Source organism: Vanacampus margaritifer, chromosome 5, assembly GCF_051991255.1.
Source record: "Vanacampus margaritifer isolate UIUO_Vmar chromosome 5, RoL_Vmar_1.0, whole genome shotgun sequence".
NCBI lineage: Eukaryota > Metazoa > Chordata > Actinopteri > Syngnathiformes > Syngnathidae > Vanacampus > Vanacampus margaritifer.
Window position 1 is genome coordinate 9,127,381 of NC_135436.1, and position 27,566 is coordinate 9,154,946.

A 27,566-nucleotide genomic window follows, 5' to 3' on the forward strand; every position below is an offset into this window, starting at 1 on the left:
ATACGTTTTGCGACCACCAGGTGTCATGTCATTGCATACAGTATTTGTAAGTCCATGTACATGTGAACTGATTGCATTATTCTGACATGATGGTCGCTTGATCAGACGTGGCGACACGTACTCGCCCTCTGCGTCATCTTAAATAAAAGTAAGTAGTAAGTACATATACTTGATGTAAACTGCAGGACCACTCAACTGTGACGCTGACATGTAAACCACTGGAACACAATGCTGCCACATTAAAATATTCGATTGTAACAAGTTAGCTTTTTCTGGTGTATTGACACTATAACTGTATAGCATACAACATTATTGATATCCATATTTTGGAGGCTGCATACAGAGCTCAAGGAAAGTACCTGCACCCCTTCACTTGTTACACAATTACAGCTTTAAAAAAGAAAAGAAAATCGAAACTGAAAATCAAGTACCCCCCCCCCCCCCCCCCCTTCAGAATTCTATGGAGAATAACAAAGTGATTTATTTTTTTTACCCGAAACTTTGCAACTATAATCAAATATTTCATATATACATATGTATTTGTTTCATTTTTGTGGGGGGTCTCGTGTATTGACAAACAGTAATTTATTTGGGGGATTTATTTATTTTAGTTTTTGTTTTTTAAGAGTATTTTTTCTGTTTTCAGATTTTTTTTCCCGGAATTATTTTTGGGGTTTTCAGAATATTGAATGAATGAATACAATACACGTCCGTAACTGTATTTTATTTCCTGGTCTTGTGATAAGCAACTTGTGGCTAGTTTTTTTTTCGGAATTAGTTTTTTGGTTTTCAGAATATTGAATGAATTAATACAATACACGTCCGTAACTGTATTTTATTTCCTGGTCTTGTGATAGGCAACTTGTTGCTAGGCAGAGTTCATCCGCTCAATCAACGCTGCCCATAGGCTAATGATGAATTAGCATTGCTAACCACGCCCGCTGGTGTTAGAAAACCTCAACTAGGGACTTGGCACTGGACAGAAACATCACAGGGAGGCGAATTTCGACGAGTTGATTTTTTACACGTATATTATGACATCACAGAGGAACACCGTAAGATAAGGCCTATTATGATAGAGCAACACCCCATAGTAAAGAAGAGTCGCCACTGATTTGTGTTCGTTAGTTCTAAAAGGCAGCGTACACCTGGCTGACAGGTTATCTGTTTGAATATACATTATACAGCATATATCATTTGAACCCTTAGATAGCCATCCTTTTGTAAAGAGTAATGGGGTAATAACACGCTGGAAACTTGGCGGTGCTCTCTGCCTAGAGGCGGTTGGGGGGCGTGAGCTTCGAGCGCTCGTAACGGAGAGATTGTCGTCCATAATTCAGTTCCAAGGCAAGCAGGCAGGTACTCCTCCGATCCTCCTTGGACAGACGTTCAGCGTCGTTGCCACACGTCTATACCCTTCTGTGACAGGCGGCTGGTGAATTCCGCGGCCGCGGGTGGAACACGAGAGTTGGACATTGGCGACGAATAGACAGTCGATGGTGAGCCGTGGACGTAAACATTGCCATGCCCTGACTGCTTCCTGCACCACCACCTCCTTCTGTGCTCTGCTCCAGGACAGGGGGCTCTGTTAAGGTGGGTGAAATGACGAGCACAACAACAGCAGCAGCAGCAAAAACAACACGTCGTCCCCGGATGTAAATCAAGGTGGAGACGCGGTGAAGTTGTGTTTGGGACAGGAGACTGCGGCGGTGTTCAGTTGTGCTGTGTGACGGGTGCGTGTTGAGCGGCCATGCTGCAGGCAGCATCCTCCGACCTCTTCCCCACTTGAGCGGCATAAACTAATTCCTCCTGTTCTGTTTTGATATTGTTTACTACTCTACGTGCGACAATGCTCTATCCATGCGGATTAAATCCGATTTAATTGCTGACAGTGCTGCATATGCCCCCTAAAGTGTCCAGACTGTAAAGATGTGATCAGCTGCAGGCACTCTGATGGAAACATCCAGCAAGGCTGCCTCTGCTTGAACGACTGCCCGGTGGGATCAGGCTTGTTGTTCACATCTCCCCCTCACACAGCACCATGGGGGGCAAACAGACCAAGGGTCACGATGCCGGAGGAGCCAGCCCTCAGCACAGCTGGAGGCGGACCCCCACCAAAGAGCGAGGGGACCTGTTTGCATCCCTCATGCTGAGGTCAGGGGACAGGCTGAGCCGTGGTGCCACCCCGCCTCCTTACCAGCGGCGAATCGGAATGATCCAGGAGATGATGCTGATGGCCAAGCAGGGCAAACACGACGAGGCCACAGAGATGCTGAGGACACTACGGCAGGTAACTCAAGTTCTCGTTCAAATGGCAATATTTGCGTGACTGGGGTGCAAATCCTGCATGGTGAGGGGTATAACATTAGCCATTGCTAACCAAAACAGCAGCACCAAATCACATAATCTTATGTGAATTGAAGTGTGGTGTTTTACTAAATGCAAGAATGACCCCATGATTAATTTGCATATGAGAGCACTAGATCATGCAGGGAAAAAGAAAAAAAAGAAAGGCCTTTTCCCAGACAAAATCTGATTGACTTGATTGATTCAGTGACGGTGACTGATATTGATCAAATAGTGTGTCGCAATTCTTAAGTCTATTAAATGTTTAAAATAGTGTGTCTCAATCCTTTAGTCTATTAAATGTTTAGGCCTTCAAGACTTGATGTTGCAATCCTTTAGTCTATTAAATGTTAAATAGTGTGTCTCAATCTCCTTTAGCCTATTAAATGTTTAGGCCTTCCAGACTTGACAGTGACTAAGAGTGTGTGAGACGATGCAATGACCCTTGTTGGCGCTTTGACTGAGCAGCATTGTCCGTGCTCAACTGGTCAGTTGTGTGCAGCCTGACTGCAGTGCAGCTGATTTCCAGGCTACCCTTATTTGGCGAGCTTGTTTCTCACTGCACGTCGTCTGCTTGTTGCTGCTCTTGTGAAAGAGTAGAGGGAAACCCCCTGTACAGACTGAAGGCATCTGGTGTGCCAAGAAACAATTGTAGGAAAATGAAAGACCATAATTTGAAGTGTTGAATTGCAGAGAAGGGCATTGCAACAACTACAGGAAGTAAAAAACAAAAACAGGTTTAGCTCACCTGTATGGAGCAAAATAGTTTTTTTTAAAACTTGGCCTTAAAATTTCCACATTTTGTTTTATTTTATTCCACCAAAGTGTTGGGTCCAGTGAGTGTAGATGTTCAATTTTGAAACAGCAGTCATTAATTTAAGGGCCCAGTTACGCAAGACAAAAACACAATATTGTGCCCTTTGGGCAGTTTGATTACATGGCAACGCTATTGTGGAGCCTGAAAATATAAACATTTAAAAATGGTGGACTACACTTTTAAAAAGTAGTCAATTAATGTGAAATTAATTGGGAACGTAAAGGGAAAAAGTGGCGTGAGTTGGTCATTATTCTCAGAATTAATATCACCAAAACTTCTTCAGATCAAAAGTTATGAACATTTTAGTCTACAATGTGTCAAAAAGTAAAATGTATCAACTGTGAAGCTTATATGGCTCAGGTTTTGTTTGTGAGTAAACTATAGTGTAAAAATAGAGACCTGACACGAAGATGTATACAATATTGTTACCTTGAGTATGTTAGCTTGCTTGCTAATTACAGTATTTTAATGCTAGAAATATCCCAATTTTATTTTCTGCTTTGAATTTGTGCACAGTCTTTGCACATATTTAATCAAATGATTATACTCCAACTTGTGCCTTACGCCTATTTTCTATTTAGAAATCACAAAGCTTGATTGCAATATATAACATCCATATTTAAAAATATGTGTAGTACCGTACATAAGTAAATGGGCTGATCTAATGACCAATGTTTCTTGTTCGTTATTTTTTTTTTTATCTTTCAATATGTTAGTTTCAGTATTATTGACAGATAAAATTACGTGTTTACATCAAAGTTCAGAATGAGTGAATTGGAGTGATAGATAATTTGCATTTTTACATTCCCTTGTTGACATATACTTATTCTGGTCCGGAAAAGTATATATTTGGCCGTTATCGACCCTAGTCTCTTCTGTTGACATTTTGGTGGGTTTCCAAGGAGTTTCAATTTCAAATTTGGATCAGACTCTTTTAAATGTTAAGAATGACTGAGGAAGTGTTTGAAAATACGAAAAATGTTGATCAGTTTTCCCAAGTTCAAGCTGATGTACATGAAGGTGTTGTTAACACAATGTCAATTGTTCTGCTTTCATGGAGGACTAACTAAGGAAATGAGTAAATACTCACATTTGAGAGGCGGAAATCAGAGGATTTGAACTTCCGTCTATTCTCTGTACCATTAATCCTCACTAGTATCAAGGGTGTGCTGGAGCATGTCCCAGCTGACTTTGGTAAAAGGCGGGGTACATCCTAAACTGATTACCAGCCAATTGTAGACAAACAACCATTCACACTTATTTTCAATTTACAGGCAATTTAAAGTTTTAAGTTCTTACACATCTAATACAGTACACAGTATGATTCAGTTATGTTTGTAAATGGGCCATTGGGGATTGAGCCCTACAAAGTCTGCCTAGCAACAGCATGCTAACATGTAACATAACCATAAAAAAATAATACAAGGTATATAGTGTTGCTGCTTAAATGTATTCCATCAATTTTATAAGACACTCATATCATCATTGCCGAAATAATTGAAACTGACAGAGCATCAGACAATAACAGAGCGCTGTAGTTTTCCTGACATGTTGATCTTTTCCTAATGACCGCTAATGGAACATTCCCAATTATTGCTGGAGACGGAAATGTCTGTGAGCTGGATGCACGCCAAAGAACAAATTTAACAATGAGGTGGGATTACAATTTAATGCTGTGTTGTCTGATTTGGCCTGAGGTTTGTACATACTTAAGAAAGCCCACACAAGCGTTACACGGAGAGAAAGAAAATGTGACGTTGGTTACTAGGTTCCCTTGTATGTTGTCCAGGAACAACGGCAACCCTAAGTAGACACTGATTAATCATGAAGCAGGTCTGTTAGCAGCTAATGATGAGGCCACCTTCTTAATCACTGCACTGCAATGAAGCCACAGCTACCATCTCTACGCCACTTCCCTCTGGGTCTCAAACGTGAACCATAACATTCGCTTCTGTGGGAACCTCCAGCTTTCAATTTAGACTCCCTCAGTGTTTGTCCCATTGGGTTCTTGTTTACTATGAACAACAAAAAGAATGAGCGCTTTTCGGCCCTTTGGTGCAGTAACTCATAGAAGCTACTTTAATTGTGTCCTACAATAAGATATCAATTCACTTGTTAAATGTTAAGTCACAAATCCATCAACAATGCTTTTTATTATGATTACAGATGATTCCCTTACCCGCTATAACTGTAAAACTATCACACAAAACAAAAAATACATTAATTTATGTATCTAAGCACCAAATTGTTCAACCAAACCGTATCATTTTGTCTGAGTCCACTAACATAATACTAACACACATTGTTTCCCACAGATTTGTAATTTACTTGGGTGGGGGGCTTCCTTGAGGGCCGGGGTGGGGGTGGACTCGACTCCTGGTGTTCTCAATCCTGCTACTTGCGTCTCCTAACTGCCTACGACCTGTATATGTCTAATGTGTACTTATACCGTATAGTTTATACAGTAGTCTGCTCGCGAGATGGGAGGAGCAAAATAGCCGCCCTTTGACTTCAATGGCTTGCGCGGGCTATCGGCTATCTAGTCATGTATTCAGATCAGTGACTGTACTATACTCACTCTGAAGGGGCATCCTCTTCTTCTTCCTCTTAATAACCCTGCATCTGTTCCATTAGACGGCAGTGCTGCCCATCATGTTGTGGCAGATTGAGATACTGCATAAAAGGCACACAACTCTAAATTTGGACTTTTGCCTGAACAAGGTCATAAGCAAAAAACGATTGCTTAAAAATCTGCCACATAGTTGGGATGTGAAAGACAAACACTGGGGGTTCACTGTAAATATTTTTCAAAATGCAATAAACATATTTGTTAAATGTTGTTGAAGGTTGTGGCTAGCGGTTGACCCAATTAGTCAACATATACTTTACCACTTCACAATGATGATTTGAGCCTGAAGTCAATTAATCAGCAATCACTTATTTTGGCATCAACAACATGGATGTCTGCGCACTGTGCGCAGCAAACTAGCAGCGGAGAGCCTTAAATGCATGTAAATATATATACAGTGATACCTCGGCTGACGAACGCTTCAGCTCACGAACTTTTCGCCTCACGAACATTAAATTCGCGAGCATATAGTCTCAGCTGACGAACTAGTTTTCGGCGGACGAACCAAATCTTTTGCTGTCATGGGGCCGAAAAAGACCCCACCACAGGCTAGTGTTAAGCCTAAGAAGACATTAAAGAAAATTACGGTCGAGCAGAAGAAGGAGATCATCGAAAAACACGAACGAGGTGTGCGTTTGTGTGACTTAGCGTCCCAGTACCAGTACACTAAGTCTACCATTGCTACCATCCTTAAGAACAAGGAAGCTATTAAGGGAGCGTGTGTGGCTAAGGGTGTTTCTGTGTTGTCTAAGCAACGGTCTCAGGCAATAGAAGAAGTTGAAAAACTTCTGTTGATTTGGATTAATGAAAAGCAGCTAGCAGGGGACAGTGTGAGTGAGGGTATTATCGCCGAGAAAGCACAGCAACTTCACTCGGATATCATCAAGAGGCAACCTGGAAGTTCGTCATCCATTGATGATTTCAAGGCTAGCCACGGATGGTTCGAGAACTTTAAGCGTCGTACAGGGATTCATTGTGTCATTCATCATGGTGAGGCAGCCAGTTCTGACGATAAAGCTGCAGAAGCTTACAAGGAATCATTCCTCAAGATGGTGGAAGAAGAAGGCTACGTTCCTCATCAAGTGTTTAATGCTGATAAAACCGGCCTTTTTTGGAAGATGCCTAACCGGACTTTCATTACACAGGAAGAGAAGTCCGTCCCTGGGCATAAGCCTATGAAAGATAGGCTAACCCTCCTGCTGTGCGCCAATGCCAGTGGCGACTGTAAGATAAAACCGATGTTGGTTTATCACTCAGAAAACCCAAGGGCCTTCGAAAAAAACAGGTGGTTAAATCCAAGCTTCCTGTAATGTGGAAGTCCAACACCAAAGCTTGGGTTACTCGTCTCCTGTTTATGGACTGGATGCATGATGTTTTCGCTCCTTCAGCGAGGAAATATCTCGAGGAGAAAGGACTCCCTGTCAAGTGTCTTCTTCTCCTTGACAATGCCCCAGCGCATCCACCAAGTTTGAAGGAGGAACTTCAAGGTGATCTTGAATTCATCAAGGTCAAATTCCTCCCTCCCAACACAACCCCCCTCCTGCAGCCCATGGACCAGCAAGTGATCGCAAGCTTTAAGAAGCTTTACACTAAGGCTTTATTTACTCTGTGCTTTCGCGTGACCAATGACACCGACCTATCCCTTAGGGATTATTGGAAAGACCATTTCAATGTGTATCATTGTGTTCAACTGATAGAAAAGGCTTGGCATGATGTTACCTTTCGAACCTTGAAAGCAGCATGGAAGAAGTTGTGGCCCGCATGCATCCTTGAGAGGGACTTTGAAGGATTTGATCCTCAAGACTCTGTTGTTGTGAACAACATTGTTTCCATGGGACAGAACATGGGACTCCAAGTGGATGCAGATGACGTCGAGGAGCTTGTTGCTGGCCATAATGAGGTCCTCAACACAGAGGATTTGATTCGCCTTCAAGAGGACAAGCAGACGGAAGCCATTCAGGAGTTGTCATGTGAGGACGAGGAGGAGGAGATGGCTGCAGCGTCAAGTGAGAGCATCAAGACCATGTTAACTAAGTGGAGTGATGTACAGGCTTTTATCGAACAGTACCATTCAGAAAAGACTGTGGCTATGAGAATCATCAACATGATGAATGATAATGTGATGCCTCAGTTTCGTAAGACCTTACAACTCAGAAAGCAACAGGTGTCAATTAAGAGGTTTTTAGTCAGCACAAAGGATAAAGAGTCTCCTAAGAAGCAAAGAAGAGAAGCCACACCGGAGGTTGAGTTACCTACAGTCCTTATGGAAGGTGACTCTCCTTCCAAACAGTAATTCCCTCCCTCCCTCCTCCTCCCACTCCATTCCATCAAGCCATCAACTACCATCACAAAGGCAAATAAAATGACTTTATTATACAGTACAGTGTATTTCTTTAATTACAATACAATAGCACATTTATTATACATAAAATAAGGTATATTTTGTGTAGTTTTAAGGCTTATTTAGTAGAAAATTATGTTTTATGGGGACCCAGGAACGGATTATTCTCATTTTAATGGTTTCCTATGGGAAATAAATGTTTGGAAGACGAACTTTTCGCCTCACACACACTTTCTGGGAACCAATTAAGTTCGTGAGCTGAGGTATCACTGTATTACTAAAAATTAGACAGCACATAACCTTCAAAATATGCTATAGGTCTACCCTCAAATATTTTTAAAAGCAAAATGCCAGACACGGCCATATGACGAACAGCCTAAATTCTCACATCAGCTGTCAATAGCAAATTAAAATGCCCCATTTGAAAAGTCAAGAGAATACACTATAGTGTCTGATTAGAAAATGAAACGAGGATGAGCGGTGCTCGGTCAACAACTTCTTTGTTTTGAAAATGAAAAGTTATTGTCGATCGTATTTACACCCCCAAAAAACAACCAGCTAATGTTTTGCTCAAACCTGATCTCACAGACAGTAAGCTCTTATTCCTCATTCTAGTCGCCCCATGCCCCCAACTCAGACCCATTGTCTCACTCAGTCACCTTCACTTTCACACAAACAGTCAGAAAACTCTAGTAAGAAAAAGAATCCCCAAAAAACGATCGGCAGCCTCTCCTTTTGATTTAGCGAGTAGCGACCCTGCAGTTGTGTTATGTGATTTGCAGTTAGAGTTACTGTATCTAAATTTGGTCACGGTGTCTAAATGTGATTGGATGAGCAGGTTCGGGGTAGTGGGGCGACCCCAAACTTGTATTTGAGAGCTCAAGGCACTGGTAGAGAGTTTACCACCACAAAAAAATTAACGACATCATCGATTACTCAAAATCAACTCGACTATCATTGCCTTTGCATTGACCACAGAAAATTAGAAGTAATTAAAGCTCTAGTCTAGTTGTTGCATGGACTGCTTTAACGTTTGCTCCTGGTTGGCTGCTATCCTCAGCTTCCTCTTGCGTCAGTTTTGAATGACGAAGATGACGTCTCGTGATGAACCGTCTGCAGTGCTGAATTTCACCACACATGTCAACTTCATGCTTCATGTTTCAAGGGTGATTAAATTAAAGACAAATAAGGTAAAACTGTTACTCAGTAATCTTCTTTCCAAGCACTCTCTCCCGCCAGCACAGAGCGCATATCAGGCTTTTGATGACGTATTAATCGGATGCGTGCGGATGAGTGTTCAGTGCAGACACATCGCATACATATCCGATTTATAGCCACATACGAAAGAGGCTCAGGTCGAGTGTGAAAAAATCGGAATTGGGCTGCAGTGTGAACGGAGCCTTAGTGGCAGTAGAAGAGCGGTGCATGTGAACATGGTACTGGGTGTTTTACGGACTGATTCTGCATGGTGTTGGTTGCACTTGAGATAAATAATTCAGAATGTTTAGTATGCAGACATATTTCATCTCCTGGCCTGCCACCATGCAAGTCACAGCATTACTGTAGCTGGAGCTATGAGACTTTCCTGAAAGCAGGTTTGACTTCATTAAGTGCTGTGCAGTGCAAATGCTGACAATCAAGACAAAAAGCATGCCTGACTGCGTCTCATGGTGATTAAACGCTGATTTGTGCACAATGTCTTCATCACGTAACCGTTTTATCACATGGGCGCTCTAGGTAACCTTTCCCATACTTTCATAAAATAAACACATGTGCAAACATCACTGACAGCTACAGTACATTTGATTACATTAGCCTACCATAATACATGGACATTGAGTTTGTGTAGGACTGTGTGAACGATACTGGAGCATACAAATAACATTAGGTAACCTACATGTGCACATAATGGGATCCTATACAAGGCCGCTGCAGAGAAGAAAAAAAATCTGCCTTTACAAAGAAAGCTATGCTATATTTGGATAAACACTTATAGAAGTATTAGTTTGGGAAATTTAAATGATGGCTAACATTTATGGTTATCAACAGACAAAGAGCCATCTAAGTATTTAGTTGGACTCCCTCTCATCTGAGCCATCTTTGGAGTGTAAGTACAATTAAGTCAGCATGGACTTATAATGTTCTAATTTGAATGTTTTCAAATTTAAGACTTCAGCATGCAATTGATGGAAGAGATCAAGATGATTGATAGTCATAATGATCTAATATCTTGTATGGTAGATTAGATGAATACCAGGTGAGTATGTGATCTTTAGTAAAGGTCATTATGTGCTGCAGTTATGGATTCTACTATCCACCTGGTCTTTCTCTGTCTGTGTCATTCTTTATGTTCAGACCAACACTTTGATGGTGACCCTCTCTGGTGATGAAGTCATGCTTTTCTCCCCTTAGCCTAATTAGTTATTTTGCATTACTACTTGGTCCTTGGCATGCATATTTCACGAGGGTTCAGTTAATAATGAGCTACATAAACCATTTGCACACTCTACACACGTGAATCAAATTGCTTGCACCCTGCACACAGTGCACAGATTCAAGACACTCTGTTACGATGTAGTAAAAACAGCCCCATATCATAACCGAGCCTCCTCCATGTTTCCCAGTAGCTACAGTATTATGGGTTCTCTCGTGTGACAATCTTTATTTAGAAAATGCATTTCCATGGGAACAAATAACATCATCTTAAAATAATGACCGTGTTTACCATTCAGTCAAAGCTGCTGCCATTATTCCCCGTGCCTCACAGAGCATTCGGCGGCAGTCATACCTTTTCTCGTAGGAGACTGAGCAGTTCGCCTCCTCTGGCCCGCTCAGTCTTCAGGGCGTGAAGACAAGAGCTCTGCTGCACACACACACACACACACACACCAAGACACTATAAACCTGTTCAAATGACCCATAAATAAAATCGATACAGTACACGTCGCCTGCATTTAATTTATGCATGCATCTGGTGTTTTTATGGGAACAGTTTAGGTGAGACTCATGCAAGCCTTAAAAAGGTTAGCCCGCTGACATCAAGGAGAGATTGTGTGATGTAACAGAGAATGAAATTATCATACATTAAATTATTGGGAACTCTTCTAAAGCCTGGCTGCCTTTCGTTTCAAGTGAGGCATTATACAGGCTTTTTCAATTGAGGCCATCATATTCATGATATCGGTGCACAATGTTTATTTTGTCAACCCATAATAACCATTGATCCTCTGCAATGGATTTAAACCAAACCATTTGCATGACAATCGAACATCTCCATCCACCAATTTGGTTGAAAGCTTTGGAAACCTTTTTGGTAAATATCAGACTTGCATGCAGCAAAATGAAGCAAATACTAAACTGAGCATTGAACGTGGTTAAAATAAAAGCACTTTTTACATCTGTACACATGCTTTATTTGAAATAAGACTGCTGCATTTAACACAGCAGGCACACAGCATGAGTGACACTGTGGAGCAACAGACAGCTGTCATTTCAATCAAAGCTGGCCTTCAGTTGTGAAGGATTCTTAAGCACCGTGCCATGGCCGCATCAACCACATGATCATTATTTGCTTTTTCTTGAGAGTATTGGCAGACTTCTATTTACCAATGCCGATTGTTGAACCAGGTGTTTTTTTTCTTTATTATCACATATTGTTTTTAACTTGTCAGTTTTACTATGTAACTAGAGAGCACTTCCATATTTTATTAAAACAATACTTAACAATTTAAAATGATATTTAGCCTATAGATGTCGATGAAAGAGTGAAGCGTGTAGACTCAGTCAAAATGCAAGTGCATAATGCACATTGAATGGATTGAATGGAATGTGCACATTGGGGGTAAAGAGAGCAAAGATGATTGATCAACTGCAGGTGGCCCTGCACAGCCACTACCAACTGAGTCCGCATCACTGCAGTCTGTCAATCTCCCGCTTCAGTCTTTCATTTTCCTACCAGTCCATTTTCAAAGAGCAGTTTTTCTGTTTCGGCATCTTAGAAATGGTCTTTCTCCTATTATAATTGAAGGAAAATACAATATAAGAATGAAGATGAAATAAGGACATTATGCCACAAATCGACCCAAGGATCGTTTCTATTTTGTGCCTCAACTACGCCGAAGAATATTTTAGGTAATCCTAATGGACGTCAGACGTTGAATATTAATCCTAAACCAAGGTCACTTTGTTTGAGATGTTGGTTTCTTTTCATTTGACTTAAAAAATAATAATCCATGCCTTCATATCCTCAGCATGCACTGGGATTTTACATTAGCTTTTTTAATGTACTGTACTTAATACACGCATGTGCTTCATACTGTATATCCTATTTGTGTATGTTTTATAATAAAGCTGCCTTTTAGAATGATTTTATTCAAGAAAACAATTTTGTTTTCTGCAAACCTCCTGTCTAATAATGCTTGGATGCCATATATGCATCCTAAATTTACAACACAGAATAGGATAGGTAGATAGGATGTGAATTGTGAATGAAAATGGGAATATATCCTAGTTTTGATTGACACTGCCATAGAAAAGTGGCAAAATGTTAAAAAAAAAAAGTGTGATCAATGCCCACATATGTTATGTGCTTATATTTATATACAGTATACTGTGACAGTGTGTTTTCTTTTCATGTTCAGTGACTCATGAGGTTTCCTTACTGTATGTGTGTGAAATGTGTTGCATAACTACGATGTCTTTTCTTCCCTGTAAGATGGCTGATGGTGTATAATGTGCTGTAGCCAATATATGTTGTGTGTGTATGTGTGTGTAGGACTTGGGCATGGAGTCGACATCTCTGGATGATGTATTGTACCGCTACGCCAGCTTTAGAAACCTTGTTGACCCCATCACGCATGACCTGATCATCAGCCTGGCTCGATATGTACACTGCCCAAAGACGGTAAGACAAACATGCACACGCACGCATACACATTGACATGTATAGTGTACTTCCCAAATATTGCCAATCACACCAAAACCTCCTTTGCAAAACCAAATGGGCTCAAGTGATTCATTGCTATCAGCTGATCTCTTGATTCATTTCGTCTGATGTTATTAGATTAGAGAATTGCTCTAAGTGGTTGTGTAGCAGTGTGTGCGTTCATGAGGGAACTGCAGGTTTTTGTGTTTGCTCATTCATGTCGTTTGGGATGTCGCTGAGCGAGAGTGAAAGCGTGACAGCAACCCCACTAGAGGAAAAATGTGGGAAGGAAGAAGGAGTTTTATGCTAATCCTGGCTAGTGTGTGATGGTTTTACAGGAATGCCCCAACGCTGACATAGCAATTTCAGCATGGCGGCATATGGTCAACATGACCTAAGAACAACAAATCATCAGGGTCTTTTAATCTACATAATGCCCTGTTTGGGCCAATATTAATTGAATGTAAGACACTAATATTTAAATATAAGTGGAAATTAAAATGTTACATCACAATGAAATGTCTTAATTATGTGTGTGCACTGTGCAGGTGAGTGTATATAATGGACGGGCAGTACAATTGGCTTGGTGCCCTCACCAGGTGTGAAAATACAAATGAGGCTTTTGCTGTCTTTGTGTGTTACTTTATTTTTATTTTTTTACTCAGAAAAGGAAGCCGAACTCACCTTTGACCTCGCATTTGAGGGTGACGAGGTGGGCAATGGCTCATTTGTCATTAATTTCCCCATACTATGCAGTCATTTGCCCATCCCTAATGGCCTATATTATCTTAGTAAGTACTTTGTTTTAAGATACAAAAAACTGAAAGCTGCCTTTGACATTGTAGAAAAGAAAGAAAACTTTCCTTTGAATTTAAATTGTGTTGAATATACCAAACAATCACTTCCGTATCATCAATACAATCAATATAATCAATGTAATGCTGGAGCTACAGATGGAAACTAGCATTGTGCTAAATCGGGTGCAGCCATCTTTTTAATGTTACTGCACACTGTCCTTCTAATAAACTCAACTCAACTCAATACAACAGATGTCTTGGAACCAAGGTTATTTTAGTTAACGAAAACTAACAACAACAAAAAAAACAAAATTAAAAAAAACTATTTTGTTAACGAAATAAAAATAAAAACAAAAATGCGAAAATTACCGTTTTAGTCTTTGGTAATTAATTAAATACATAAGCCTTTGTGGATGATTTTTAAATGTGATTTTAAGTATATTTATTTCAATATTAACCGAAATAAAGACTTTTCAAAGTGTCACACTAAAGTGATGTTTCCATTTTACCATGGTGCTTGTTAAATATTGTGTACAAGTAATACACATTAAAATAATAATAATACTGTAATTAAAAAACAAAAACAAAAGAAAAAAAAGGAAAAAAAAGCTCCAGAGAATATATCCATTAACATCTGACCTTACGATCACAAATTTGAGTTTATTTTGTTGAGGTTTTATGTGATAGACCAACACAAATTATTGTAAAATGTAAAGACAATAATATACGTTTTTCACAATTGTAAGAAAATATAAATCTGCAAATTTTGCTGTGCATTTGTATTCAGCTCCTTGTACTCTCATACCACTAAATACAATCCGGTGCAATCAATTGGCTTCTGGGCTCACCGAATTAGTAAATAGATTCTACGTCTACTAGTAAACAATAGCACCATTAAAAAAACTAGAAACTTACCAGACAGGTCAGTTGCAGAGAAATTTAAAGCATGGCTAGATTATTTTAAAAAAGAAAAAGAAAAAAAAAAGCTTTGAACAGCTCAAGCAGAACTATCGGAACATAAAAACATGCCAAACATTCTTTGGAGTGAATAAGTAATTTTCGAACCACGTTAAGGAAATTGTTTAATTTCCCTTTATACATTTGGTCGGGAATTACTCTAGATTTGATATATTTTGATGTTGTAGGTGTCATATGCCTTGTCACTTAGTGCTACCTGTCCCGTGACCCTAATCATAAATCTGTCAAGTTTGGTCATGCTTAAATTTAAGAAATCGATGCACAGAAACACACTGAATTGTGCAGTGAAAAATATGTGATATTAGCAGACTAGCTTGGGGGCGGATGGAGGCAAAACTGGATGTTGAAGGAGTACAAAAACAGAGAGAGGGATGGGAGAGGGGTCATTGGATCTTTTGAGATGGGATAGATTGATCGATGTGTATTCTATCAATAATTTAAGAGGCCGCCAATAAGAGGAAAGCATGTGGAGGTGATGAAGCATAAAGTCAGAGAGAAGGCATGGGAGAAGATGAAAGAAAAGCACAAATTCCAGTCAAATACCACTACTGCTGCTTTCAACGGCCCAAGATCACTCTCATTTATTTAATTACAATTCACTTGCTGCAGCTTTAATAACACAAAAGCATTTACCCTGAGTGCCGGCGGTATAAATAATATGTCTCACTCAGGCAGACACACAATACAAGAACGTGTTGAAAGGTTGAGATTTGAAATGACAGACGGTACCTGATTATAAGATCACAATACAAAACCCCGCATCTGGAAAAATCGAGTTTACCAGTACTATTCATTTATTGCATTAACTGTCTTTATTTTTATGTCCAATTTGTACTTTATGTGCAGCACTTGGCTGTTTTAAAGTGATCTATAAATAAAGTTAAGATGACTTAACTGTCAGGCTATTTAGTTGAACGCAAAGCAGATGTACTTGCAGGATTTGAACAAACATACACGGACTAACAAAATAAAAATTTCTGGCAGCACATCTGCTGATCTCTCATGACACTCCGAATGAAGTTCTCTGATGGTGCATTCTTTTCTCTTCATTGTCTTTCCTTTCTTCTATTTTGTGTGAATTGCCTCTGCTAGATTTCTCACAGGTATGACCCATACTCATTGGTGTGTGAAGTGCTGCTGTCATGCACGGTTCACAAAAGATACACTGTGTGATACCAGGCATTTCAGGCTCTGTGTGCCAATGACGCAGACATCATTCTTCCTTAAGCTAAAGTACACAAACTTTCAAAAGTATTCTAACAGTGGGTCCAATTCATTTACTTTTGCTGAATGAAAACATTTGGGTTTGACATCAATACAGATGTGACATCAAATCAACATGTATTTGTGTTGTGTGTAACCAACTTGAAAACTATCCACAGGTGAAAAATTAACAATTAACTTATTTGCTCCCAAAACCTTAAAAAACGTTCGATTTTTAATATCGCCATGGTCCCAAAAACATATATATACGTTTTGTATGTTTCTATGCTATAGCATACAGCCTCTGACCTGAAGAGAATGCTTAAAGCAATGGTAGTTATTACAAAAACGGCCAGCAGGTGGCAGCAGAGTGTAAGAGATCAACCAGGGCCAGGTTGCAAATAGCTCTTTCCCCTTCTGAAAATTCACAGATTTGTAAAGAATTATGAAACTTATCTATGTTCTAATGCTAATTGCTGCAAAACGAAAACAGATAGAAATATACCTTTTTTCACGGTCAAAGAAGAGACTAATCTTTCTTTTGGTATGTTCCATATTTCTGTAGCAATAGAACACAATATTCTGTGGGCCTCGCAAAATCAGTCAAAATCCAGTAAAACAGCCGGGAGCAAATGGGTTTGTTTCAGTAAAAATGACTGGCAGTGAATGAGTTAAGAAGCAGAAAAAAATGGAAACCCAATCACAGCCACAGCCAACATATGCTTAACCACTAAAACTCTTATGAAGGTCTTGAAAATGGAAACCACTTGTGGAGCATACATCAAACAGGTACACCAAGCTCTGTCCTGGCCGGGGTTGACGGCTCCCCTCTTTGGTGGAGGTTTTCATGCATGCCAGATCCACCACACCAGCATCTATCAAAATTCAAACACAATCTGCTTCTTCCTCTGGTCGTTGAATCGGTGGAGGCTGATGTCTGTGGATCTCACTCTGCTTCATCTATCCTTCCTTCCTTTCCTCAGTCTTTCCTTTGGTCTCTTGGGGTCTCCCTAATTTGTTGGATTTTAGATGTTTCTGGAGTTGGTGAAAGATTCTGGTTGGTAACCCGGTGGGTAGTAGGGGATGTCTGGTCGGTGCTGGATTCACTTTTCTTTCTTTTTTTTTTATATCCTTCCTCGGGTCTCCTGACATCTTCACGACTCTAGAGAGCCAGGATCTGCTCATGATCCCAAACATACAACTCATCTGTTAAACACAATGAAGATGACGTCATTGGTTGACTAGCCTTTGTCGATACAACAAAATCAACTCATATACTGTATGTACTTAAAAGTTTTACATTGCCATTTTAAGAAGATTAAATTGCATCTTTAACCCTGGAGAACCCACGGGGTCAAATTTGGCCCCTATAAATTTTGCTACTCAAATAAGACCTTCTTTTTTTTCCAGCAGTGATTTTGTCCCTGTGTTCTTGTTTCCATTGGCCAAAGTGTGTTTGTACATTCAAAATCCAGTTCTAAAATGCAACAAATAAAACAAAAATAATATATTGTTCAATGTAGCTGTGTATTTGATTGATTATTTTCTTAAATTCTAAATAGTTTACTGACAGTTTTTGTTATTCAGATTTTTCGAAATGATACCCCTAAATCCCAAAAGGGTCAAATTTCGCCCTAATCCGAAATTAGGGAATAAAGGGTTAAAATTGAAAAAACATATATTTTGGTGTTCAGTGAACTTATAGCAGTCATTTAATGTATAATTCATAATTTTCCAAAGAAGAAAATGGTTCTTGGGTTCTCCAGGGTTAATTTTAAATGAATGTGTTAAATGTTGCAAAGCTTGAAGCCACAGTGATTCATCAGTCAATCAACGCTCCGTGAAGCATTGAAATCCCCATTTTTGTGTGAACGTGTGTGTATCATATCACACACACACACACACATACACACACACACATGCTTGGCTGACAGATGTATTTGCCAATTATTTGCTCCAATAGTGCATAAATCCGGCTTTTCATAATCTTGTCTCTGCAGTAATGTCATGCCCATTATGCCTACCTTTGTCAATCCCCTGTGAATTAGACAACTCGCTTACTAGACTTTGATTGGCAGCATCACTCTGTTTTTTTGAATAGTGATGATTACTTCAAACTCTATTGTACGAGGCCACATGTCATTTATGAACATTTTAAACCTTATTTTGAACACATTCAGGGTTTATTCCATTGGTCCAAATAATAATAAAATAAATATTTTTAAATCGTTTTGGCAAGTAAACCAACAAACGTTGATCAACAAAACTTATACAACAATAAACAAGCTTGCCAACCTTATCTTTTTGACTACCACATTTGGTTGTAAATTCAATTTGTGCTTATCAACTTTCCCATGTGATAGCCTGTTATAGATTAACAATATAGTAACACGTTTTAACAGATTTCCCGTTAGTCTCCTATTTAGCGTTTCAGGTAACTTTCAAAAGTCCTCCATGACTTCATATCATTGTTTGTGTCCAATAGGAGGGCGACTCTCTGGGGGCCATGGAGAAAGTTTGTCGTCAGCTGACCTACCATCTCAGCCCCCACTCCCAGTGGAGGAGACAAGGCCTGCTCAAGAGGAAACCCCAAGCATGGTCAGTACTTGGCAGTATTTTAATGACAAATTGCCAGTTATCCTTTTTCTTTTTTTTCTTCTTTTTTTTACTCTCTGGCCTTTATTTTCATCGATTTCTTACAAGTGCTTAGCTTTACTCATTTGCTCCCAAAAATGTATAAATATGTTCTATTTTAAATATTACCATGCTCCAAAGACATTTTTAATGTTTTTATGCTGGAGCATACAAAAGGCTTTGATGCAGCTTCTGAACTGAAGAGAATGGTTGAAGCAATGGTAGTTATTACAAAAACGACCAGCAGGTGGCAGCAGAGTGTAAGAGATCAACCAGGGCCATGCTGCAAAAAGATCTTTCCACTTCTGGATATTTCACAGATTTGTGAATAATGATGAAACTTAGCTATATTCTAATGCTAATTGCTTCAAAACAGAAAATATAAAAATATAAAAAAAAAAATCCTGATGAAAGAAGAGACTCTAATCTTTCTTTTGATAGGTTCCATGTTTTTATAGCAATAGAACACAATATTCTGTGGGCCTGGCAAAATCGGTCAAAATCCAGTAAAACAGCCGGCAGCAAAGGCAGTTGCTTCAGTGAAAATGGCTCGGAGTGAATGAGTTAATTATAATTGAATGTTTTAGTCTTTCACAAATTGGTCAAATGTGTATAGTTGTAGAGGCTGCGACTTTCCGCCATGCTTCTTTCAACTTTAAAGGTGTATTGAAGGATTTTTTTGTCCCTGCGTCTTCCAGGTAATGATTGTTTCTCGATTCTGTCAATCAATATGCCGTAACGACGTCATACGTGCTCGTTAACTCATTCACTGCCATTGACGGCTATAGACTTCAAAAATTCATTTGAACTATTTCTATTAGTTTACATTTTTTTCCACTTTTGTTAACAAGAGTATGAAAACCTAGAATTTTTTTAATTGTACATTTAGAACAGATATAAAATTTGCAATTAATCGTGAGTTAACTAGTGAAGTCATGCGATTAATTACGATTAAAAAAATTAATCGCCTGACGGCGCTAATTTTTAATAATCTTTTCTTTTTTAAATTGTGTCGGGCGATTAACATTTTTTAATTGTAATTAATTGTATGACTTCAATAGTCAACTCACGAAGAAAATGTTTTTTTATATCTGTTCTAAATGTGTAATATTTTTTTTCTAGGTTTTCATACTCTTGTTAACAAAAGTTGGGAAAAAAAGTTAAACTAATAGAAACAGTTCAAATGAATTTTTGACGTCTATAGCCGTCAATGGCAGTGAATGAGTTAATAGCTGCACATGTGCACTTTAAGTGTTTTTAGTATGAACCTGGTGAGCTTCGGATTTAGCTATTCATCATTGTAGCTCTACCGAACTCACCACGTACTTTGAAAATAGCTGAGAGCTGCAAGAGGACATCCATCTAAGAAGTGAGGCCCGCTGCAGAGACTGATGAAGATGATGATGAAGATGAGCTCGCATGTTAGCGACATTTCAGAGGCGTTTCCCCCGGACGAGCAGGAGAGCTGGTAGAATGGTCTTCCGTATGCAAATTTTTTTAAAACGTGACAAACAGACGTTTGGTTTCGACATTAACTCAGTGCAATAAGATATATGGTGCAATGTTGTGTGTGTGGAATATTGGAATATATGCAGCCGTGCTGTACATACTCATGTGTATGTGTGTGTATATATATATATATATATATATATATATATATGTATATGTATATATATATATGTATATGTATATGTATATATATATATGTATATGTATATATATATATATATATATGTATATGTATATATATATATGTATATGTATATATATATATATATATATGTATATGTATATATATATATGTATATGTATATGTATATATATATGTATATGTATGTATATATATATATGTATATGTATATATATATATATATGTATATGTATATATATATATATGTATATGTATATATATATATATATGTATATGTATATATATATATATATATGTATATATATATATATATATATATATATATATATATATATATATATATATATATATATATATATATATATATATATATATATATATATATGAGTGTGTGTGTGTATATGGGTGTGTGCAGTCCTCGTGTATGTACTTCTCTACACATGTATACTTCTGTGATGACTTCTGGGAAGTCTTCCACTTATTGCTGCACTTCTTATTTAATTTTAATTTTATCTCTTTCCATTCTGTTGTTTTTTTCTTTACTGTAAACTGCAGCTGGACGGAGTCCAGGAAAAAGTTCCCCACGGGGAAAATACTGTAAAAGTATATCGTATCGTATCGTATTTTTTGAGAAAATCCTTGAATATACCTTTAAGCTTTCCTCTAAACTTCAAAGCGCAATCAAGTTAGCGAAAGGCAAAAGCCAGATCGTTCAGTACATTCTTGGGGAGGGCTCTACTTTATCTGATCTTTCAGGGAATTATGGTCTTTGTTAGAGTAAGAGCCTTACTAATCATAGCTGATGTCTAACAATTTTAAATAAGCTCCTTTGAGCCAAGAATTTTTTTGGCAGCCTTTAGGAAATGTGTACTTGTGGGTTTGGTCGAATTTGGAGTAAAATGAGGTAAGATTTTTTTTGCATGCTTGCGTGACAGAGAATGTTGATTTGTGTCCCACCACCAAAATCTCATCATTTGCCTAAATGGTTGGATACTCAGTTAAGATCTTAATTTTCTCCGGAGACTGTAAAGAAAAAAAAAAACTTAATTTCAATATGTATGCCAAAAAATTAATTTTAAGGGGTTAAAGGGTCACTTTAATACTACAGTCACACTTCCTGTGACCTGCAACTATGTTCACCATGTATGCATCCTGATATGAGCAGATAGTAGAGAAACAATATAGTGACAGTTATCACAATATCAGATTAAAAAAAGGAATATTTTCTGATTATGTTAAATTATTCTACACTGATGAGCAGGATTTAATTAATTCAGTGTTGCAGGTGTTAATGAGCGACAAGACAGGGCTCATTTAACTCCAAAAGCGTCATGAGATGGTTTATGGGCTTAACAAGTACAAATGTTCTCCTTTCATACTGTAAAATATATGAATGTAACATGACTTATGTCCCTCCCTGCTCCTCAATTATCGCGATGGCAAAGTTTGCTTTGTATTGTAAAGCTTTGTAAGGACAAGTGGCAGCATTCTTGTTTCATGCTGTTTGCAAGTGACTGACTTAAGTCTCCTAATTTTCACATGCTGCCATGGCAACACTTTGTAAATGAGAAAATGCATTTGAAAGCAGTGTCGTGAAATGATCATTTTATTCAAATTTAGTGCTGATGAACTTGAGGATTGGTAGGCTAGCAAATAGCAATGTTAATGACTTCAAGTTGATGGCATACATTTTTTTTAGGAGGCTGTCATTCTGTTTACACGGTCATCTCTGTAATTAAATTTTTTTGACTATAGATAACTTTCAGAGCACTATGAGTGTTGTGTACCACTCAACCATGACTCTAAAAGTCTTTGATGTAGATTGAAACATAAAACCCAATTAGATTAGATTAGATTGCACATGTCCCCATTGTGGGACTAATGAAGGTTATCTAATGTAAGTTGTAATTTGCTATGGGTAGAATTGTACTACTGTTTATTTGCATGGGTCCAAAAACAAATTGTATCTGCTGGAAATGTTTACTAATATCCTAAATAGTAGCTGTTCTCATGTTGATTTGGCAAGCACTGAAATGTTTCATCTTGGTGAAGGGCTGAATGATCATAAAAAAACTCAACAGAGTTCAGGCATGACATCATGCAACAATGCGCCAGGGGGGTAGTCAGACCTGTCCGCACACCTCAGATTTAAGGGGCACGTATAATTCTTGGGGAGAAATTATCATGAATACCTTACAGACAGCACTTCATTTGCTCCATATTTTTGATGTTACTCTATTCTGTTCTCCCTTTGTGACAACTGCTGGCAATTATTACCATAGACAACATTTACAATACGTAGACCCCATTTAGCCTGGTAAACCACACTCATTTTCTTTTTGAAGTCCGGCCATAGACAGCGATTCGGCTCCGTCCGAAAACAAGACAAAAACAAGACGACCCAATCATATTCGTCTATTTGTGTGAGCAACGTCACTCTTCAGCCATCAAGTTTTTCCCGCAACAACGACATTCAACAACATCGTCATTCACTACTGTCTCTCTTCGGCTAGTAACCATGTTGGATTTTTACTTCATCTCCGCAAAAAAATAAAATAAATAAAAGACTTCAACGAGTCGCTATTCTGACGTCACGTCCGCTCATCGATCATTGGTTCAGTCCACTGTCTGTTAGTTTAGGTTTGCCCTGCCTCAGAAATGCAACAGATAGGGCGGTTGACCAGACTCGCTCTCCGGCAAAGCTGCGAGTGAGTCTGGATTTCTAGGCTAGACCCCATTAGGGGTGCAGCAATTAACCAGTTTTACGATGTCAGGATTAAATAACCGTAGCCGTTGAACAACACTGGTTATTTCCGCTCACGTGCGGCGCAAATATACTTCATAGCTCTTCTGTTTCTACGTGGCCCATTTAGCGGGCGCACAACAACACAGGGCTCAGCTTTGAACGCCGCCTGGGTAGAGTTGCGTACCCGACAGTGTGGTTAGGGTTCCGGCCTGGACCAGGTTGAGTGGAAGAAGGGAAAGGGAAGGCCATCGTCGCTGCCGGGAACCACCGCTCTCTGCGTCGCCACTGGCCGACCGCCGGCCGCCTCACCAACCCCCGGGGCTCCGATCCGCGGCAGGGCGGGATGCTTCCGCGAGCCCCACCATGGGCCGAGACTTTTGAAGCCGCGGAGCTGCCATCTTAGGACTCCCAAGAAACCTATCTCGATGCCTAAATGTGATGTGTAGCGGTAAACTGCACAAATTGCCAGTTTAAAGGCTGTGAACATTTACCTGTAAGTATGGTTGAAATGGAAAGAAATTGAAAGATGAAAGAAAGAGAGGGTACATACCATCCATTTGTTATACATAGTGCCCAGGCCCTATTTTAAGATGTGATGTGATTTTTTTTTATGTCTACAATATATTAATCGTAAAAACCGTAAAACCGCGGGAGGGTTTCTCGTACAGCAAAATCTGAAACCGTTGCACAGCACCCCTAGACCCCATTTTAAGTACATCGCGGCAAACAGAAGCCATTTTTGCCGATGCCTCGTTCACTTGCTTCTTGGAGATATTTCATCAACCCAGAACTAATGGGATTGAAATTGAACCATTGCTATTGATTGTACTGTCATTGTAACTCAATTTTGTGATATTTTTTGTCAATTTTATGGCTAGTATGATCAGATTTTTTGGGGCTTCCGATCCGATGCAATTTTTTTAAGGCGTGCTCTTTCTGGTACTGATCCGATACGATCCCTTTTTTCGGAGTGGAAGGAATCATACACGGATTGAATGGATTGTTGTATAGGTCCGGTAGCGCCATCGCTGTAATGTAGTGCCGAGAAGGAAGTTGGTACCTTGGCTCCAAAATGTCCATTATACAACGAAAGCTAGTGTTTTCCATGAAAATCAGTAGTTGACCATCTAAACGCACTCACTCTCGGCCTCCGTTGGTCTATGATGACCATGAAAGAGAATCCTAAATGTCGGCTGTACTGGAACAGCACCGTCTATGGCAGAATGGCAGTCCCTATCACACGGGTCACACTTGTGGGTGGTCTCTTTGGTGCCGGCCTGCCGGGTCTGTGACGGTTCTTCCTGCGGGCCCTTTTCCCATCTGCTGCAGTAGTCAATCTTTTCTAGCCCTCCTCGAGCCGTCTGGCCAGAGTGTCTTTCCATTCGAAGTGGTGCTTTGCAAGCTCCTCCCGGCTCTGTGTTGATCTCCAGGGCTTTCTTGTCTCTTTTGCAGACATCTCTAAAGCGCAGCCGTGGGTGCCCAACATCTCTTCTACCAGTCGCTAGTTCTCCATTGAGGATGTCCTTGGGGATTCAGCCATCCTCCAGGCGGTTTAACGTGGCCTAGCCACCGGAGCCTGCGTTGTCTGTGTAGAGTGAACATGGAGGGAAGGCCGGCGCGGAACAAAACTTCGGTGTTGGGCACTTTGTCCTGCCAAGATATGTCCAGAATGTGGCGAATGCAGCGCAAGTGGAAGGAGTTCAGTCTCTTTTTGCCGGGCGTATGTTGTCCACGTCTCACTCCCATAGAGCAGTGTGCTGATGACGCAGGCGTTGTACACTGCCATCTTCGTCTTGACAGAGAGTTTATGATTCTCCCACACTCGTGTGGTGAGGGCGAGTGAGTGTGAAAGCTGACTTTCCGATCCTCTTGTCGATCTCTATCAAGGGAGAGGTTGTTGCTGATCGTGGACCCCAAGTACGTGAATTGATTCACGACTTCCAGCTCGTAATCATCGATGGTGATGGTTGGTAGTATTTCCATGCCAAGCGGTCCATCAGGGTCTGAAGCTCTTACTGTTTGAGGGTTGCAACTGCAGCGTCGTCTGCGAACAGCATGTCTCTGATTAGAGCCTCACATACTTTGGTCCTGGCTTTCAGGCGGCGAGATTGAAAAGCCTGCCGTCAGATCTTATGTGCTGGTAGATTCCTTCTGTTGCTGTGCTGAAGGCATGCTTCAGGAGCATAGCAAAGAAAATCCCAAAGAGGGTTGGCGCAAGTACGCAGTTGTTTCACTCCGCTGCGTATGTTCAATGGCTCTGAGACATTGCCGTCATGCTGCACTATCCCCTGCATACTGGTGTGAAATGATTCAATGAAGCTTTGTAACTTTGGTGGGCATCCTATCTTTGGCAGGATCTTGAAGAGGCCCTCTCTGCTGACCAGATTGAATGCTTTGGTGAGGTCGATGAAGGCGACATACAGGCCTCCGGAAACATTTCTCCTGGAGTTGGCGGATGTAGAATATCATGTCTACCTTCGATAGTTCCGCGCAGAAGCCACACTGAGACTCAGGGTAGACACGTTGGGCGAGTTTCTGTAGACGAACGAGAACAACTCGTGCGTAGACTTTGCCAACAACGCTGAGGAAGGAAATGCTCCTGTAGTTGCTGCAGTCGCTTCTCTCCCCTTTGTGTTTGTAGAAGGTAATGATCTTGGCGTCCGTCGTGTCCTGTGGTACAACACCTTCCTTCCAACGTTGACAAAGGGCATCATGCAAGGGCAGCACTAAGGCGGTCTTGCAGTGTTTGATCAAGTCTGGGGGTATGCCACTGCCTGATGCCTTGCCAGCAGCCAGTTTATCAATGGCTTTACTAAGTTCATCAATGGTTTGGTCGTCGTCAAGTTCGTCCATGGATGGCATTCAGTCGAGCATCAAGGGCTGACCGTGCCACGGTGTTCTGTCTGGAGTAGAGGTCGCAGTAATATTCCACCCATCTCTCCATCTACTTATTCTTTTACGTGATAATCTCCCCAGTGGATGATTTGATGGGGGTAATCTTGCTCTGAGCCGGTCCAAGTGCTTTCTTGATGCCATTGTACATACAACGGATGTTCCCTGTTATGGCAGCTGTTAGGATGTCTTGGCAGAGCTGTGTCCAGTACTCGGCACAGCGCCGAGCCATCTGCTGAACTTTGCTTCTCGCAGCTCTGAGTTTCTGAAGATTCTTCTTGTTTGGGTACTTCTTGTACTCAGCAAGTGCTGAGCGCTTGGCTTTAATGACAGGGGTCATCGTGGTCAGCTTGGCATCAAACCAGTCCTGTGACTTCAAGGTTTTCCTCCCAAAGGTGGCCAAGGCTGTACAATGGATAGTTCGCAGCACTTCCCACTTCTGCCTAACAGATTCTCCTTGTGGTACACCTAGTTCCTTCTCAAAGGTGGAGGCAAATAGTTCAACAAGTTCTGGTTGGGCCATTTTGCTGGTGTCGATCCGTGCCTTTCCAGGCAATTTCTTCAGCTGCAGCTTGACCTTTCAACACACCAATGAGTGGTCTGTGTCACAGTCTGCAGTCTGAAATGAACGGGTGATTAGCACATTCTTCAGTGAAGTGCGCCTGGTCAAAATCAAGTCCAGCTGGTGCCAGTATTTTGAGCGCGGATGCCGCCAGGAAACCTTATTTTGGGGCTTGAGCTTGAAGAACGAGTACGTGGTATGTGAATTGTTCAGAGTTGGGGATGTTCCTAACAGTTGTTGAGAGATTGTCATAGAACTCTTTCTTTGTCGTACACTGCTAAAATGATCTCATCCATTTTGCAGGATAGCCCACTATGTTGCATGCCCTGCGTTCATTGGCTCATCAATGAAACCTTTGCTGATTGGTTGAAGCACCGGCGGCAGCGACAAAAGTGGAACATGACGTCGCGGACCTACGTATGCGCGCGATTTTTCACATGCACGAATGTCTCATGTCGCCGAGGGGGAGAGGGGAAGGCGATTTTCGCCTTGTTCCCCTGCTTCCATAGGAAATTAATTGAGAGCGAGAGACGTCTCCTCCCGTGTGCAGTGTCCATAAATCTCAAACTAGTCCAGATGATTATTTTGTAAGTTACAAATACAATTGGCAGTATTAACCTATTAAGGGCGGGAGCGCGCAAATGTGTTTCTAGAGCGGATAAATCATTTTGTTTTGTTTTGACCAATTCTTGATCTCTTAGCCGATGAAATGACACATGAGGGCGACGTGGGCCTCGTAGCATGTCCTGGAATTTTATTCAAAACATTTATGGCTTACACAGATTTGCGAGAGTTATGAAATAAATTATGCGATTGACGACGGTGCGGAGGAATTCGAATCACTGTAACCAGTCGACATTGTATTGTTAAGAAATATGTTTGTATGAGGATGTTGAAAAGTTCAACAGCTTTGTAACAGAATGACGACGAATAATTACCACTCGAATCCCCAAGGTTATTACTATGCAGTACTATACTATGCAACACCTACAGTGTTGAAGGTAAATATACCCGCAGATGCGACATTTGTTGAAAAAAAATATATT

At 40.2% G+C, this 27,566-nt stretch overlaps 1 protein-coding gene across 4 annotated transcripts in view; it reads left to right on the forward strand.

Moving 5' to 3' along the window:
- Positions 1–653: 653 nt before the first annotated feature.
- The window catches only part of lrrc75a (leucine rich repeat containing 75A), a 43,887-nt gene continuing 16,974 nt past the window's right edge, over positions 654–27,566 (forward strand). The window contains exons 1-5 of one of the 4 annotated variants that reach the window (XM_077566518.1): positions 654–1,355; positions 1,429–1,733; positions 2,038–2,290; positions 12,908–13,036; positions 18,521–18,633. In XM_077566518.1, the coding sequence (XP_077422644.1) occupies positions 2,042–2,290; positions 12,908–13,036; positions 18,521–18,633 (491 nt within the window). In that variant the 5' untranslated portion in view covers positions 654–1,355; positions 1,429–1,733; positions 2,038–2,041. Of the gene's footprint in view, positions 1,360–1,428; positions 2,291–12,907; positions 13,037–18,520; positions 18,634–27,566 lie in introns of all 4 variants that reach the window. The other 3 variants (XM_077566519.1, XM_077566521.1, XM_077566520.1) reach the window with 3 other exon arrangements.